This window comes from Pelodiscus sinensis, chromosome 6, assembly GCF_052426305.1.
Source record: "Pelodiscus sinensis isolate ZL-2025 chromosome 6, ASM5242630v1, whole genome shotgun sequence".
NCBI classification, from domain to species: domain Eukaryota; kingdom Metazoa; phylum Chordata; order Testudines; family Trionychidae; genus Pelodiscus; species Pelodiscus sinensis.
In genome coordinates this window covers 30,837,927-30,856,595 of record NC_143057.1, presented here as the reverse complement: position 1 = coordinate 30,856,595, position 18,669 = coordinate 30,837,927, and the positions used below count along the sequence as shown (strand labels likewise).

General features: G+C 40.2%; 1 protein-coding gene across 10 annotated transcripts in view; it reads right to left on the bottom strand.

The window, feature by feature from the left end:
* RFX3 (regulatory factor X3) overlaps window positions 1–18,669 on the bottom strand; it is a 252,891-nt gene that overhangs the window by 40,143 nt on the left and 194,079 nt on the right. For all 10 annotated transcript variants that reach the window (XM_089779225.1, XM_089779226.1, XM_089779227.1 and 7 more), the window contains 3 exons: window positions 2,087–2,208; window positions 1,002–1,114; window positions 62–177 (listed from right to left, as the gene is read on the bottom strand). In XM_089779225.1, coding sequence (XP_089635351.1) covers window positions 62–177; window positions 1,002–1,114; window positions 2,087–2,208 — 351 coding nt within the window. The remainder of the gene's footprint in view (window positions 1–61; window positions 178–1,001; window positions 1,115–2,086; window positions 2,209–18,669) is intronic.

Genomic DNA, 18,669 nt, shown 5'->3' with positions numbered 1-18,669 from the left:
AAACCTATCTGAGTTGACATATGCAATGAAATGATAACAAACAGCAAAAACATTTACTGACCTCGGTTCACTAATAGTAGTGCCATCAGTTTGAGTGGAAGGAGAATAGCGCCAGAAAGTTTGCCACAATTTTTCTATCAGGCTAAACTGAAGATTCACTACAACATCCAATATTGCCTGAAAAAAAAAATAAAAGCAAGTGCAGATTGTCTTCTACTTACATTCTTATTAGCAGGGAATGTTACGACATCATTTATATGGTGGCTACATTTTGTATATTAGGTGCAATAGTAGTCAAATCCATGTTTCTAATTTAACCAATAATCAGATTATATATCCAGTATGTGCAGAAATATAAACTAATCCAAGTATAAGTGGATATAAGGCAAAAAAAGAGAAGGTCTGTCCGAAATAAACATATTTGATGAATACACAGAAGCAAAACTTTTAAAATAGCTAAAAACATCAAGGGAGACAAAATATAATTGCCCTGGCTATTTCTGCACCGAGAGTTCATATAACTTTTCCATTTCACATCGCTATTTGAAATAGTTGTAATAGACACAGAAACATTAAGACAAAAGTGGCTTAAAGCTCTCAACTCAATAAATTTGTTTTTTAATATTTGAAAACATTGTTTCTTAATGTAAAAATAGAAATGATTTAATCAGATTTATATTTCTACAACTAAACCAAGATATATGAAAAGTCTGAAATCTAGTGTCTTTAATCTGACAGAAATGTCAAAATCAACAACAAACTAATTTTCATTCTCAATATTTTATAAAATAAATTAATATTGGCTATTCTTAGAAAACAAGAGACTCCAAAAAAATCTTACTATAAAATTTTCCTTAGAATTGAATAAGCAAACTGCTGTTTAGATAAGTCAGACACTCTCAGGCTAATATGTCCTCTACTGTCATACTGTCTTGGAAGTGTTTGACATCTAGTGAAAGAATCAAAGATCAAACGGTGTATACTGAATACATCCTTCTTACCTCACAGTGCTCTCTATAAAGACTCTGCAGAGATTTGATATCCTCAAATGTAGTACCATCTGGCAAAGAAGGTATTTCAACTTCTCCAAACTCTGGAAGTACTCGAGATGCATCTGTTTCCATGACAACATAATGGAAGAAAGCTATTGTGGTTGGTGCCAATTACAGTTTAATTAGGAAAATGTTTAAGAAAGATACAAAGAAATAAATTCTAAGAGGTCATAGTACCTGAAGAACAAAGGCTTTCTTATTTTTTATAAGTAGCAACAAAAAATTACCAACACAAAATTTTAACCAAACTGACTATTTTTAAGATATATTATACTATGATATATAAAATGCCAACATTATTTTTTGTATATCCTTCATATCTGCACATCAAAGGCAAGTATTAAGGTATTTCAGTCTCCAAGATATTTTCAGTAAATCACAAAATAAAATAAAATAAAATGTCAGTATATAGCTTATTCATATTGATTAGGTTTTATTTTACATTATTGGACAGTTTTAGTACATTTAGTAGCATGTTTGTCAGATTATGCAGTATTTACATTTGGAATTTAATGGACTTTAATTCACATCTAATGTGTCCTTTCAATACACTGCATACATATTTTGGGGTACAGAAACACACCTCTATGTAAAAAATACAGCATACATGGCCCTATTTCCAAACAGTAATGGCTACATTGCAACTGCAAGCATGAATGCAACCCCATTTTACACACACATTTAGGAGTGAAGCATATAATGGCTATGAACAGAAATATTAAAGCATCAGTTTTAAGTCTGACTTTGTAAATTTAGTGCATGATACCTACAGCAAATTGTGTTGCAATATGTGCAAATATGGATTTTGAACAACTTTTCTTCTTAAATACATGAGGATATGAAATGTTGCATAAGCTTCATGATGTAGACCATGTAGTTTCTTTATATAAACTCTGGGTGGCCCAATATGAATTACAGCTTTACTGGGATACCCTAAGGCTAGAAAGATATATGGTACTAGTATGACTTGGCATTCATGGTGATAGCAGATGGTTATTTTTATTTGTATACCAAAATAATGTACAATCACATACCCAAAAACTGTTGATGATGTTGACTTTGGGCAATTACAGTTTGCTCAACAGATGTGCCTGTCTGCTGACCACTTCCTGTGAAACCATCTGCAACCCCATCCACTTTCTGCATAGGCTTGTACCTAAAAAATATTGGACACAAAATTAGACAAAATTATCCCTTTTATTAAACTCCTCAAAATGTCCACTATTACACAGTATGATTCTGTCTACTTCGTCTCTCAATAGGATTCCTCCATCTCACACAAATCTCAGTCTAGAAAAGTTCTTTTCAACTAGATTCTGTAGTTATTCTCTTCCTCTTAGGAAATTAACTCAGGAATTAATTAAATCAGGCTAAGGATACTGATTTCTGATTGGACAGTAGGTTGGTCTAGCTCAGGGTTTCCCAACCTATGAGTGGCAACCCAAAAATAGGTCGCCATTACATTTCAAAAGGGTCGCCAAGTGTCTCTCCAGGTGGCTCTGCCTCCTTCTTCCCCCTGATTTTTTAATTACCTTGGGTCACCAAGTCTTCCTGAATTGTCAAAATGGGTCCCCATCTGGAAAAGGCTGCTGAACTGAACAAGGAACTTGTTCAGTATTTTTCTTTATACTTATCATACCATATCCAAATCCTGCAGTAAATATGGAATTAATACTCGCCTCATTAGCTTTTCTATGGCTCATTACTATGCTATCTGGGTGTAACATATATTAAAGAATTTATTTCCTTAACATCCATGTGGTAGTCAGGGCTCTCTCAGAGACTAAGACAGGTAGATTAAGAGCAAAAGGGCAAAAATATCAAGGTGGGTGAGGTAATATCCTGGAGAGAGGCATGCTGGTGAGAGAGACAAGGTTCTGAGCCACATAGCCCTCTTCTTCACGTGTATTCTGAAGTGACTGAATATCTTGGGACCGACAGCTAAAATTACACTAAGTACAAAAATATCAACTAACTCTGAGTACCTTTAATTGGCTGCATAAACTGAGGCAATTAAGGCCTGATTTTGCAGAGTCCTTAGCATTATTATATTTAAAAGACCGTGCAGATATTAATAAATCCTCCCTATACTCATGAAGTAGCTGCAAGCCTGCTGACTGGAGGGGAGAGCAAAGAGGGCAACTGACCCAGGACCCAGCAATTCAAAGGATCCTGAGGCTCCCGGCTGCTGCTGCCAATACTGCAGCAGCAGCAGTGGCACTCAGAGCCCCAAACCTTTTAAATTGCCACCAGAATGCCACATGGCATGCTCTGGGTGGCTCTTAGGACTGCCGGGGGAGGTGCTCCAGGCGGCACTGGGAGGGACAGGAGGGGCCTTGCAGCGCTGAGGGCTAGCTGCCTTTGGCCCTGACCCTTCTGCCTAAGGCCCTGTCCCTTCCGGGAGTGTGGAACTGCCTATTCTCTCCCGACCCTTGCTCAGGGGCCTAGCATGACCGTCAGCTGCCTTGAGTAGCTGGGTAAGTATTGTTACCACATCTTACCGATAGATAAAGAGAAACTCAAAGTGACGTGCCCCACAGTAAATCAGCGGAAGAGCCAGGATTCAAATTCAGGAATTTCCTGATGCCAAGCCTTACGCTAAGCTCATTCTTTCTGAACACAATCTTTCTGCAAGAGAGACCGAGTCTCAAATGCTCTGAGAGAATTGAAGTGCAATTGTGAATACTCAGCTCTTCTAAAACCAGGTTCCAGGTGTCTAAAACTGAGCACTCAGAATATAACAGTTAAATGTCACCTGTGAAAAGTATGGTTTAAGATAGCTGCCCACATAACATAGGAAATCTATGGCAGAGTCTGAGATAGAATCCAATTCCCCATTTCCCATTCCCCAGGAAGGCATTTAACTGCTTTAGCTTTGAAAATATTTTCTCTTTCTGCAATCTTCTGCCTCATTCACCACACACTTGCCAACTTCAGCAACAAATGAAGCAGAAGTTCCTACATACAAAGAGCCTCACTCACTGCACACATCCGGATTCATTCTCTGACTACCAAACTTCTTGTGCATTGAATGAGGCAGACAGTATATGAAAAAAATAATGTAATACTGTAATTAAAGCCTATATCATAATGTATATAAATGAGATAGAATTAACATTGCTAGGGCAATCTCAATTTGTGCATTTCCTAAAGTTCAGGGCCTTCCAAACATACAATTCTTTCAGTATAGTTTTTTGTATGTAATTTATTAGGATTTTCTTCAAAGAACATGAATTCTGTTATGTGCAAATGTAATGGCCTCTCTATCATCAGTAGGGTTTGACTTCTGAATATTCAACACTATGGCCTCTATAACACTAAGGCTATGTCTACACTGGCCCCTTTTCCGGAAGGGGCATGTTAATTTCAGCTATCGTAATAGGGAAATCCGCGGGGGATTTAAATATCCCCCGCGGCATTTAAATAAAAATGTCCGCCGCTTTTTTCCGGCTTTTAGAAAAGCCGGAAAAGAGCGTCTACACTGGTCCCGATCCTCCGGAAAAAGCGCCCTTTTCCGGAGGATCTTATTTGAAGTAGGAATAAGATCCTCCGGAAAAGGGCGCTTTTTCCGGAGGATCGGGACCAGTGTAGACGCTCTTTTCCGGCTTTTCTAAAAGCCGGAAAAAAGCGGCGGACATTTTTATTTAAATGCCACGGGGGATATTTAAATCCCCCGCGGATTTCCCTATTACGATAGCTGAAATTAACATGCCCCTTCCGGAAAAGGGGCCAGTGTAGACGTAGCCTAAAGGATTAACTATAACAGCTGGCAGCAGAAATAGATTATTATCCATTGCGCACCAGCACCTGAAGGTGAGGAACAAACTCAAATAGTGGATTACACATTCACGAGAAAGCACATTTTATAGGCTGTATAGTGTGGAGTGCTTAGATTTGACAGATGCCTTCCGAGGCAGCCTGGCTAAACAACTGAGAATTGAGTTATATCTCCAGCATGTATAACTTTTGAGCAAGGTAGACTTTGCTCAAGAATAAGGGTTGCAAAGGACACAGAACTATTAACACTAGTCAGTAAAAGAAGTGTCTCCTGGTTCACGGGATGAGGATTTGTGTTGATTGTGTCTTGTCAAGAAGCGCACTGTTTGTGGCATATTGAAGTAAGCCAGTACACACAGCGTTGTAATGTTCAGAATTTTTACCCCAATCCAGGAACAAGCTGTTTGTAAGCAAAACACAGATGGGAAATGGTGATTTTGAACAGTCTGTAACTCAGCCAAATCTGTTGTATTTATATGGACACTTTGTCTTGTGGAGTTTAGTCAGAAGTTTTGCAACTAGAGGGAAACAGAAACAAGGTGAACCTGAATGTCCTCTGTGGAACGGGAAAGGTGTTAACATCTACTGAATTTTTCCTGTGCAGAACAACAGAAACGCTGTGTAGGTTTCTGAATTTCAGCCTGGTTATGTATCATTTGAGGCACATAGAGAATCACAGAAAACTAGAACTGGAAGGGACCTTGAGAGGTCATCAAATCTTTTTTACAAAACTCCTGTTAATGCATCGCACAATCATGTTTTGCTCTCCCTCTCCCCTCAATAGTGTCACACGGTTGACTCATTTATCTTGTGGTCCACTGTGACCCTTAGATCCCTTTCTGCAGTACTGCTTCCTAGAAAGTCACTTCCCATTTTGTATACGCGAAACTCATTGTTCCTTCCTAAGTGGAGTACTTTGCATTCCTTCTTATTAAACTTCATCCTATTTTCCTAAGACCATTTTCCCAGTTTGTCCAGATCATTTTGAGTTACGACCCTATCCTCCAAAGCATTTGCAAACTAACCCCTGTGGAACCCCACTTGTTATGCCCTTCTAGCATGACTCTGAATCATTAATAACTACTCTCTGAGAATGGTTATCCAGCCAGATATGCACACACCTTATAGTAGCCCCATATAGGATGCATTTCCCTAGTTTATTGATAAGAAGGACATGTGAGACCGTATCAAATGCTTTACTAAACTCTATGTATACCACCTCTATCGCTTCCCCCTTATCCACAATACTTGTTATCTTACCATAGAAAGCTATTAGGTTGGTTTGACATGATTTGTTCTTTACAAATCTATGGTGGATGTTACCTATCACCATATTATCTTTCAGATGTTTGCAGATGAATTCCTTAATTATTTGCTTCATTATCTTTCTTGGCACAGAAGTTAAGCTAACTAGTCTGTAGTTTCCTGGGTTGTTCTTATTTCACTTTTTATAGAAGGGCTATATTTGCCCTTTTCCAGTCTTCTGGAATCTCTGCCGTCTTCCATGACTTTTCAAAGATGATAGCTAATGGCTTAGATATCTCCTCTATCAGCTCCTTTAGTATTTTAGGATACATTTCATCAGGCCCTGGTGGCTTGAAAACATCTAACTTCTCTAAACGATTTTTAACTTGTTCTTTTCCTATTTTAATTTCTAAACCTACTCCATTTCTGCTAGCATTCACTATATTAGGCATCCAGTCACCACCAACCTTCTTGGTGAAAACCAAAACAAAGAAGTGGTTAAGTACCTCTGCCATTTCCACATTTTCTGTTATTGTTTCTCCCTCTTTATTGAGCAATGGGCGTACCCTGTTCTTGGTCTTTCTCTTGCATCTAATGTATTTGTAGAATGTTTTCTTGTTACTCTTTGTGTCTCTAGCTAGACAGAGCTCATTTTGTGCCTTCGCCTTACTAATTTTGCCCCATCACCCTCTGACCCAGATGTAATTTGCAAGTATCTACTGCTGAAAGGCTGAGTGCAATCATGTTCTCAGTTTGATCCAATTGAGTGGCAACCTAGAGAGTCATATTTATTTACTTAGATTTTGTTTGAAAAGAAAACTCCACTCCAAACGCGCCTATTCAAAGCTCTGGGAACACTTGAAATACATTTAAATGCACAATATCATAGCATAGGCTGAACAAAACAAATTGTCCGAAGCATCAACACTGGTATGTTGCCCACTTCCAGTCTCACAGGAGAAAAACTTACTCCATCCATGTTTGTTGTTGTAGCTCAGAGTGGCCTGATTGTTCACTTAACACATGATCACTGTTGGAATATCAAGTCTCTGAAAGTAAACAGATGGCCACTCTAACCCAGGACATATATCTGAAGTTTGGCTTCACATAGAAGCCAAGGGTGAAATTATGAACCCATTAATGTGGCAAAACTCCCAGTGACTTATATGGAGCCAGCATTTCACCTGCTGTGTTGTGATTAACAAATTCTTCTCCATGAGTTCCTCATTCTAGGGTGGATGCACCTGCAGTTACTGTAATCTGGATTGGAGGAATTTGGAAATTCTTTTCTAATGATAAATTACCAGTATAAATATAGATAGAACAACAGGTTTTATCTGAAAATTCCTGCAAACCAAAATTGATACTTCAAAACAGCTTATCTAATTGCTACAGACCATGTCATTTCACAAACTTTTCAACTTTTGGAATACAATCCAAAATGCCTATAGGGCATTACAAAAACAATCCGTGAAGAATTTCTAGGATTTAGAAAGAACTTAATTAAAAAAATAAAAGCCAACTTAATCTTCTAGTGCTTGAAGTCAGGATTATGTTAGTATTTGTTCCAATGTGCTTTATGTGAAATATGTTGGAGAAAATTCTGAGTTCTGGCATGGTGACAGAGTGACTTATCTCATGAGTTGACCAGTCTCAATAGCACTGAGAAACAACTTGCAGGATCCAACTGAGAATTGGAAAAAGAGAAGATTTCCCCCCCAGAGTTTCAGTAAAGACGTGAGCTGAGTACGGTTGACAATCTTAGACGTACTGTGTCTCTTCTGAGTAGTAAAAAATAAAGCCTCACCAATATGGATGATTAGAGGCTTCTCCTGCTTCCTTTAGAAGTGTCTAGTGTGCCTATTTTATTGGTGAGTTTTAATTATGGATGTGGAAAATAACTTACGAGTCACTAGTGTACACAATCTACCTTCCAGTATTCTAAATTTCACCTGTTTATTTTGCTTAAACTTGTTTCATTTTTCCAGGCCTCTTACACAAACATATTGTAGATATTATCTATTTCAAAAGATCTGACTCAGAGGAGAATGCATTTGGATCTCAGGGGAATTTTACATGACCAAACAGAAGTATAGTAAAAGTATGGAAAGTCTTCCCTTAATAGTATCAACTTTCTATATTTGTGAGGCGTTTCTATGACCATCCAGAGGGCAGGGCCAACTAAAATGTTGACCTGTCTCTTAGATATCTCCTTCTGCATGTCTAGCCATCAGTTTAAGTTTATTAAGGTCAACAGTGTTAAAACAAAGCTCTACCTCCCATAATCCTCCTAATTACCTCCTTTCTTGATCACTGTGAACAACATCATTATCCTATTGGTCACGCAGTCCCTTAATCTCAGTGTCATCTTGAACTTGGACCTCTCTCTCAGTCTTCACAACCCGTGCTATGCCTAAATCTTGCAGAGTCTTTCTGCATAGCGTCTTTGAGATATGATACTTCCTATCCATCCAGCAAACTTCCCTCACTGATACAGAGGAGAGAAATAGGGCTATCTTTCACCCTCTTTTGGGAATCCTGGCCATAGGATATTGAAATAGAAAACTAGCATAGCATGGCTTCTTCCCTCACTTTGATAGTTTTTTAATTTCCTTCTGAGAAATGGCGACTTTTGGCTTGTTAGCCTAATGTTCTTTAGATAGTTCATAATACTTTGTTACTAGCCCTGGCAACTGTATCTGCCTTAGGGCACTATAACAAAGTTCACAGAACTTCCTCTCAATGGGGTTCAACTCCCCATGGGTTAAGAAGGAACTGGCTGGTGACTGGGTAATGCTACCCCTTATATTCTTGGGAGGGGGAGCATGACAAATGCAAGCACAACCCTTAGAAGGCACTATTTAAAAAATAGTCCAATCTTTTGTGCATAGGCGCCAGCACACCCATGAGTAGAAATCACACACATGGGAGTATGAACAAAAAACCTGCCTTTTTGTGCATGTATTATAGGGTAAATTTCAAATCTGAAAAGATCACGTGCAAATTGGGGATAGGAGATTTACCCCCAAAATAATGCAAAATCAGAAGACAAGAAAAAACATATTTTAAAAAAAGTCTTATGATTTTTATGACAATCATGATTAGGATGGCCAGGTGTCTGGTTTTTGACCAGAATGCCTAGTTAAAAAGGGACCATGTCGGCTCTGGTCAGCACTGCCAATCAGGCCATTAAACGTCTGGGTCAATGGCACAGCAGGACTAAGGCAAGCTCCCTGCCTGCCTTGGCTCTACACAGCTCCCAGAAGCAGTAGCATGTCCCCACCTCTGGCTCCTATGTATGGGGCACCAGGTGGCTCTGCATACTGTCCCCCTCTCACGCCAAACACTGGCTCTGCAGCACCCATTAACTGTGAACCGCCACCTGGCCATGTCTCCACATATGAGCTGGAGGGATATGCCACTGCTTATTGAAAGGGAGCACTGCCAAGAGCCTGCACCCCAATCTTCTGATCTAGCCCTGATCCTATTTTTGCCCTCCGAACCCCTCAGCTCAAGCCTGGAGCACCCCCCCACACCTTAAACTCCTCATCCCCAGCTCCACCCCAGAATCTGCACCCGCAGCTAGAGCCCACATCCCCCATTCCCCAGCGTCCTGACCTATTGTCCTAGCTCAGTGAAAATGAGCAAGAGTGAGGGTGGGGAGAGGGCGTGACAAGTGAATGTGCGTGTGTAGAGTGAGCAGGGATTGGGCCTCAGAAAAAGGGTGGGGGAAGCATGGGGCCTCAGAAGAGGGGTGAGGCAAGGCGTAGTACAAAGGTGTTTGGAATAGTAGAAAGTTGACAACTCTACTCAAAATTTCTGAAAACTGTCTTTCCAGGAAAATAATCTCTTAAATCTCTGCCTCATTTACTCTCATGTATTGCTGCTAAGCATCTGATTCCTAGCATCCCTTGTGGAACTACATCTCCCAGAGTGTACTTGTTCTAGAGCTGAAACTTGGAACTCGGTGTTCTGGATCTGTAACCTCTCAAAAAAGATCAGTAAACTCTATTACATGTGGTTTTCCATAAACGTCTCCTCTCCAGCATTCATTTCTCCCATTTTTCCTCAATCCATCCTACTGAACTTATTGCTGGTAAAGTTACAATGCCACTATATAAGTAATAAAGAGCAGTTGACTCAAATTCTCTACAACAAACCACCTACATTTATTAAGGAAATGGAGAAGAAACTAAAGAATGGAAATACATGGCAAGATACTTCTTTAATATTACATAGACATACAAGCAAATTGGTAAGAAAGAAAACTGAACTGAAAGCTACTGTTCAAATATAAAGAACAAAAGTCACAATGGACTTAAGTAATAAGAAGTCATATAAAAAGACAATACCCTTTCTAGAGAAGTTCTTAAGGCTTACAGATTTTGTTGTTACAATGTTGCCAACTTTCATGATTTTATTGTGAGTTTCACTTTATTTAGTGTTTTTCTGAAAGATCTAGGTGCTAGAATTATACTGTTAAGTGAGAATCTGCGCTTTCATTAAAAAAAAAGTTTTAAATCCATCAGTCTGCTGACAAAAGCTAGAAAATTTAAACCCTGAAGGCTCAAATAACAAATTGAAACACTTCAGAATGTATTATTAAAAAAAGAAAACTTTAAGCCAATCTCATGACTTGCAGTCCTGACTCATGATTTTTAATAGTGGAATTTGGCATACTGATACAGTATGTGAGCTGTGTGTAACATACCAAGCTATGTAATCTCATTTTAATTTTTTGTTCCACAGAAGATCTTGTTCCTCATGCTCATGGGAGAAAAAAGCAGACCCTGGTTTTAAAATTAGCAAAAAGCAAGTGGTAATTTTAACAGCTTGTAGCGCCACAGGCAACAAAAGCAAAAGCTGTAAATGATTAGGAAATTAAAGAAACCCAAATGCTTTAATAACTTACTGTATAAACAAAAATCTACAGGTAATGTTCAGATATCTGAAAAATATTTAGATGTTTTAGTATGGGTTGGTGTTTGGATTAGTTCAGAGGACCTGCTTTGCTGTTAGATAGTACTTGAAGAGCCATAGCTGTCCTGCAAGAGCACTGTTGCAAATCTATTATGAATCCCAACAAGTGACATGGGAACCTTATTAGAAATGCATCTATTTGCAACCAAAGACAAGAAAACATAAAACAATCTAAAGAATGTGAACTTTGATGGAAAACAACTTTTATAATCTTTCATCAGTACAATGCCAAGAATAGAAAAATTAATTATAACTAAGATGAAAATGAGAATCAGAAGACAACAAGGAACAAGAGAGGGTTCCAAAACTTAGAAAAGCAACAACCATGGTTGAGACACATCTATCTGGCTGGAAGCCAAAGCAGAACTAAATTACTTTTTAGATCATGATGTTACATCAGCTTTACAACTCAGTCCAAACACCTTGTGCTAGTTCAAGGAAATTTAAGGCTCTTTTCTTGAACACTAAATTGGGAAGCTTATATCATCTGTATTTCAACATTACTCTAAATATTGTATTACAGCCAAAATATAGCATAGTTTTATAGAATGCAATTGCTTTTATGGATCTGAAAGCATTATAATGTATTTTTGAGAAAACAATAGCATTACACTTGCATACTTTTTAGTATAGTTTAGAAGGACAAATTGTTTTAAAAGGGTCCATAAAGCTATGAGAATCTATGGACTGATAAAGTGGCTTTGTTATCAGTTAGGTAGTGTGATAACCTATACACTATAGGTTCCCAAACTGGGGGGCGTGAAGAAATTCCAGAGGGTGTGTGCGAGGCGACCCAGCCCCACACCCCCCATCAATCCCACCCCAAGTTTTGCTGCTATTTTTTGAAATTATCCTGGGAAGGTACAGGAAGTAGACAACAGCTATTTTACTTGTGGAAACGGAATCCATATCACGTTGAATCAAAATGGAAACATGCAATGGTTACTGTACTAAGGAACAATGTTCTCCCTCCCTGGGTCAGGACATCTGCTTAAATATTAATTTTTCCTAGAGTGGGAGAAACAGATGACTTAGACTGTATTGTACATTAAATTAAAAAAATTCAACAGCCACATGATAAACCAAACAGAGCTAAGAAGGAACTTGTCAGTAGGTCTATATCTACACTTTAAGTTGGGAATGTGTCAGCTCTCATCAAGCCAACACATGAAAAACAGAATGTAGCCAACAGAAATGTGAGTGGCAGGAGGGACTAGCCACCCTAAGTAGGTGCCTACAGTCTCAGATAAGCATACATTTGGGGCAGCTTAGCTTGTCCTGAAGCTCCCACTGCCTGACTACCTTTATTTTTAGTGTATTACTCAGTGAGAGCTAGCACTAGTATGTCTCCTCTGCTGTATTTATAAAGAACAATCATATCTCCTCTCAGTCTTCATTTAGTTAAGTTAAACAAGCCAAGCTCTTAAGTCTCTTCTAAGGTAGGTTTTCCATTCCTCTAACCATCCTACTAATCCTTCTGTGCACCCATTCCAGTTTGAATTGATCTGTCTTAAACAAGGAAGACCAGTCTTGAACATAGTATTCCAGATAACAATGACTTGTATAATGGCAATAAAATTTCCCTATGTCTACTACCAATACCTTGCCTGATACATTCTAGGACTGTATTAGTCTTTTTCATGGCCACATCACATTGGCAGCTCATAGTCATCCTGTCATGAACCAGTACACCTAGGTTTTACTCCTCCTCTGTCGTTTCCAACTAAGTCCAGAGCTTATAACAAAAATTCTTGTGAGTTTCTAAATGAATGACTTTGCACTATTATATTTCATCCCATTTCTATTACTCCAGTTTTCAAGGTCCTCCAGATAGCCTAGTCCTGTACTGTTCAATACAGAACAGTATTGGCAATATCTTCCAACTTTGTGTCACTTGCAAACCTTATTAGCACACTTCCACTTTTTATGCCAAAAATGTTAAATGAGATTGGCCCCAACCCCTGAGAAAACCTACAAGCAACCTACTTCCAACCTGAATGCTCACTTTCTGTAACACCCAGTGTAATCTCCCTTTTAACCAGTTTCTTATCCATCTTTCAATTAATCTATTATTACACATATTCAATTTAACTAATAACTTCCCCCCTGGAATTGTATCAGATGCCTTACTGTAATCCATGTAAATTAGATCTACTGCATTTCCTTCATCTAAAAGTCAGTTATGTTTTAAGAGAAAGAGATTAGGTTGGCCTGGTAAAAACTACATTTTGTAATACTAAGCTGTATTTTATCCCAATTGCTATTTACCTTACTTCTTTAACTATTTTATCTTTCAAAGTTTATTCCAAGACTTTGCATACAATGGAAGTCAAACTAACAGGCCTGTAGTTTCTCAAATCACATTTTCTTCCCCCTTTCTGAAAAATAAGAACTATATTAGCAATTCTCTGGTCAAGGGGTCTGGATGCTGGAGTATACAGATTAATTAAAAATGCTTGCAATTTTATAGTTCCTTTATGATTAGATGGAGATTATCTGTGCCTCCCGATTTAGTCTAATTAAAATGTCTGAGTCTGACATACACCTCCAATGTGGCAATTTCTACAGCCAATTGATAATACAAAAAAGTTGATGGCATCTGACTCAGATGATTAAAATGAACATGTATTGGTCCACACTGCTTTAGATCATTATCAAGCATCCATTATGAGCATAGACGCATGTCTTCTGGAACGGAAGTCAAAGCAGGAAGGATCATATGAATGTTTAGTACAGTGGTCCCCAACACGGTGCCTGCCGGGGCATTTATGTGCGCCCACTGAAACATCTGGGCTGGTCCCGCCTCCGGCGTACGGCACATGTGTGGTGCCGGCCCCGGGTGCATGGCACGCGGTACATGTGTGGTGTCGGCCCTAGGCTCAGGGTGCGTAGGCGGCCCTTGCCCCAGGCACGCGGCACATGTGCGGTTCCGGCCTAGGGCACGTGGGTGGCCCCTGCTCCGGGAGCACGGCACATGCGCAGTGCCGGCCCTGGGCTCAAGGTGCGTGGGCGGTCCCCACCCCCGGGCGCGTGGTGCATGCGTGGCCCCACCCCCGGAAGCGCGGCGAGTGAGCGGCCCCGCCCTTGGGCGCCTGGTAGCCACGAAAGGCTGGGGACCACTGGTTTAGCACATTTGGCATGCAAATCCCTTGCAGTACCAGCTATAACAGTGCCATGTGAATGACTATTCTCACTGTCAGGTGATACTATAAATAAGAGAGAGACATCTCCCGTAAATGTAATTTTGTTTAAAATTATCCTAGCTGGTTGAAAATTTTCTGCCAACACTTTTTTCTAACAAAGTCAGGTTTTCAATTAAATGAAAATGTTATTGGAAAGTATCTGTTTTCAGAGAAAAAAAATTTTAGTCAGAAATGTGGAAAAACCTTAACATTTAAAAAAAATTGGAGAAAACATTTTGGGTTTCAGCAGTTTTTGCTTAAACACTGAAAATGTTGGGGTAAAAACTTTTGGGTTTTGTCCAAGAAACGACACATTTTTTATTTTCAATGGAAAAAGTTGAATTTTTTTTCTGGATAAAAACCATTTTCTGACCAGTTCTGTTCTTTATTCATTGCTATCAGCACACTCTGTGCTGTTGAGCAAAAAAACAATACTAATGTTATTCACAATTTAAATGTCACAGGCTGTCTGGCTCCATGTTCAGGGACCAAAAAAATACCCTGCTAAATAAAATCTGCCTTTAAAAATCCTGTATATGTTCAAATCACAAAACAAAATACTCTTGTAAGATAAGCCACAAACAAAATTAATTGCTTCTGAATGCTGGCTTTTCCTGCTCCTAGTACGTTTCTGAACTTAACAGTTATAGCCCCACACAACCACAAAGACACGCTCAAAAATCTCCTGTTTGCTTTGCAAGCCTCAACTATGTCCTTCAAATTTCCCTTATGACTGAGTTCCTCAGCAGTGATGCTGTTTGTCTCCTCCCAGACATAGTGTGGAATCTCTATACAAAAGCATTTTCAAATTAATAACAAAGTTTAAATCTAATATGATACAATAGTAATTTGAAACAAAATTTTATAAGAAACCTATGTCTGAAATAATTTTCAATTCCTCCTGGTGAGAAGCAAGAAAATTACTTGCAAATACTACTTTAATTTGTTCAAGTTGTATCAAACCACCATTAGTTGGTCTTCAAAGTAAGAAACAGACTTATTTTTCCAGATTCTCTTTTTAAGGTATTATATAAATGAACTTACGATATGATATAAGGGGAAAAAATTGTGGACATTCTCTGTGTCTCATAATAGTGGTTTTTGCCTTCTATCCTAGGTGACCACAAAGACACTGGACCTGTTGGAGTCAGATCAAGCTTTTATCAAGAAAATAGCTTTCAAAGTTGTTAAATACTAAGCTTATTAAACAGATCTGGTTGGAATATGGGAACATTTTTCATTAAATATTTTCCCCTTTTTGTCTTAAAATTTCAAAACTTTTCAACCAGCTCTATTATTAAACAAAACAATGTCATTTAATAAAGCAAACCAACACCTATTTATAAAAGAGATTTAAAAGAAGAAATACACCTTAATTTTGCAATTACAGGAAACACCTGCCTTACGAAGGCCCGAGTTGTGACCCCCCACACTTACGACCATTTTTTAAGTGCGGAAGGGGCCGAAAACCCTTGACTTACTTCCTCAGCCCACATTTACGATGGTGCACATCGTAAATGTGAGTTCGAGTTATGAGGCCTCCGACTTGCGACGCTTCCCCAGGAAGCGATTGTGTTGCAAGTCGGGGGCTACCTGTAGTTAGAAACTAGGGAGCTGCACCCCCTGCTTGCTACGCTCGCCAACCTCCCTCTGTCCACTATAGCCAGAGTGTGGCCTCTCCTCCTACCTGTACCGCAGCAGGAGGGGGCTGCCACCAGGCCTTTCTGCAGCCAAATAGGAACTGGGCCATCTGGGGCCTTGTTGGCCAGGCTTCATTTTAAATAAAAGAAAATATTATGTCCAACACAAAAAGGTTTCAACGTTGTCTTTATTAATGGTAAGGGTAGGGACCCTTTTTTGGGTCGGGTGCTACTGACCCATAGAAAAAAATCAGTTGGGGACCACACAAGTGAGAAGGAAAAAGAAGCCCCTCCAAACCCCCTACAATCCTCAGTGATGTGGCCCCCAACTGAAACCTTACTTCCATGGTGCTCCAGCCCCATGAGAGGAGGGGGAAGGACTGAAGTTCAAGGCCTCAGGCCAGAATAACTCTTCTGGGATTCCAGGGTTAGTAAATTTTGTGGGCCCTAAGCTCTGGGCTGGGGCCAAAAATTAGGAACTTAGTGTGTGGGACAGGGCTGCCAGTGAGTGGGATAAGGCTGAAGGTGCAGAAGAGGCTGAGGGTGCAAGGTCTAGGTGAGAGGTAAGGTGCAGGAGCAGGCTGGGGGGCAAGGTCTCAGCAGTGAGGTGAGTGAGGGGGCTGCAGGATCTCAACAGGGCAGTGAGTGAGAGGGCCGGGGGTGCAGAGCAGGAGCAGGAGCAGGCTGGGGGCATGATGTCTGGCCAGGGGTAGATTGCAGGAGCGGGCTGGGGGCAGGGTGTCTGGTCAGGGGAGAGGAGGCAGGAGTAGGCTGCAGGGGGGAGGGGTGGTCTCAGTGAGGAGGTGAGTGAGGTGGACTGGGGGGAAGGGGCTGGGCATAAGGACATGGGGGGCACTTACTTGTCTTCAGGCCCCATGCTCGTACCAGGCTCAGCCTCCCACTAGCCAGATCCTGGAGTTAGAGGTAATGAAGGAACTGAGGGAGAGGGAAGAAGCCTAGGAGTAAAGCTGGAGGGCAGATGGGTGTGTGAGAGAAAAGTATGGAACAATTTGAGCAGTTGGTAGGGATTATTCGGTAGTTGAGTATCCTCCTTTATGCAGACCATGGCTCCCATTGTCAGGCATATGCCCCCATCCCCTGGTGTGTTCCCAAACTCCCTGTCTGCATATTTCCCAGGAGTCCTCATCCCCTAGCAGCCTGGGACCCCCCACATCTCCATTCAGCCCCTGGTTTAATGCTGTCATCCCATTAGCCCTTAAGCCCACTCCCCAGTGTGATCCTCCACAAGCCCTTTTAGACCTCAGTCTGTGACATCCCAGCAGCCCTGACTGCCCTGCTCTGCCACCTAAGTTGGCTCCACGGACAGGCTGCTGTGATGAATGCAGCTGGTATCTACCTATTACTCTCAGTCAGCTGGCTGGTCTGGCACCACAGCAGGCTCTGTTGGGCAAAAGGCAGAACTGTAGCATTTCTTAGGCAGAATATATTTTCTGTTGAAAAAATTCTGTGCCAGACATGAATTCTTCATGTGTGCAGAGGCAAAGGATTCCCCCATGAGTATAAGATGCTTAAGATTCATGCAGATATTTATTGTGATCTGAAAAAGACTGATTTGATTTTTAAAAGAAAAGCAAAATTGGTCTGCAGAGCTACTTTATTATGATGGAAAAGTATTGTAGTTCAATAGACAATGATCTTTTCTCCAATTCTAGCTGAATTGTGGTTATTAGAACATACACTGCAAAGTAAAGAGAGACTGACTGCAGAGATAAAAGAAGAGGTATAGTAAGGTACTGATGCACACAATTTATGCTTCACAGAGGAAATCTGTAATATCACCTTTCTCCATAACTTTAACTCCCATTAAAAGCACCACCACCAAAATAGGTGACGACGACAACAACAACAACAAATTTCCCCTGCAATACATGAAAAAAGATGCCTATTATTCACTGTACTCATTTGCTTCTAGGATAAAGCTATATCTCCGACCACTCAGTTTGTGTCTTTAGACTATAAGTCACTGGTGGGCAACCTGGAGCCCAAGGGCTGCATGTGGTCCATCAGGGTTATAAGTGTGGTCTGTGTGACATTTTGTTTACCATTGCCCACATGTAGGGTTGCGAGATTATGCTGGTTTCTGTTCGCATCGTTTTTTCTACCTGTATTAGCAAAATGACACACGCGTAAAGCCAGGGTATGTGAAGTGAGGTGCATGCTGACTACACCTGGCATTGACTGTGACAGCCGTGCGTGCCGTCTGCATCCAATCAAATCTCTGCTATGGTTCAATCAGCACACACCACAAATTTTAGATAAGTGCAGTTAGCAAAACTACCCTATCCTGGGAGACAGTCTTGGTTATGACAGTCTTGTGGCCCACTGAGATGAACGAGGGCCTTTCATGCGGCCCACTCACTAATCTAGGTTATTCATCACTGCTGTAAGCCCTTTAGCATCAGGACTCCTCTTTTTCTCTCTGTACAACGCCTAGAACAATGGAGTCCTAAGTCACTGCGTGCTATCAAAATATAAATATTTACAACTGCCATCACTATTATTTGTGTAAGTGAAGCTGGTTTTTCAAATGACTATCAGATGGTTTGAGACAGAAGATAGTTTTTGGGTCCTGACTGTTTTTGAGACAACAAAGAACACTGAGTAAATTGCATGGGACTGCTCTCTCCGTAGAATTGTTTCTATGGCCCTCTTTCTGCAGTGTTTGAGATGTCTTCATTGACTTCCTGAGTTTTCCTGTATTCCTTGATTTCAGAAATATCATATATCTCCTCTTCTGGTATCACATCAGTCTATCAATTATATATCTGTCTT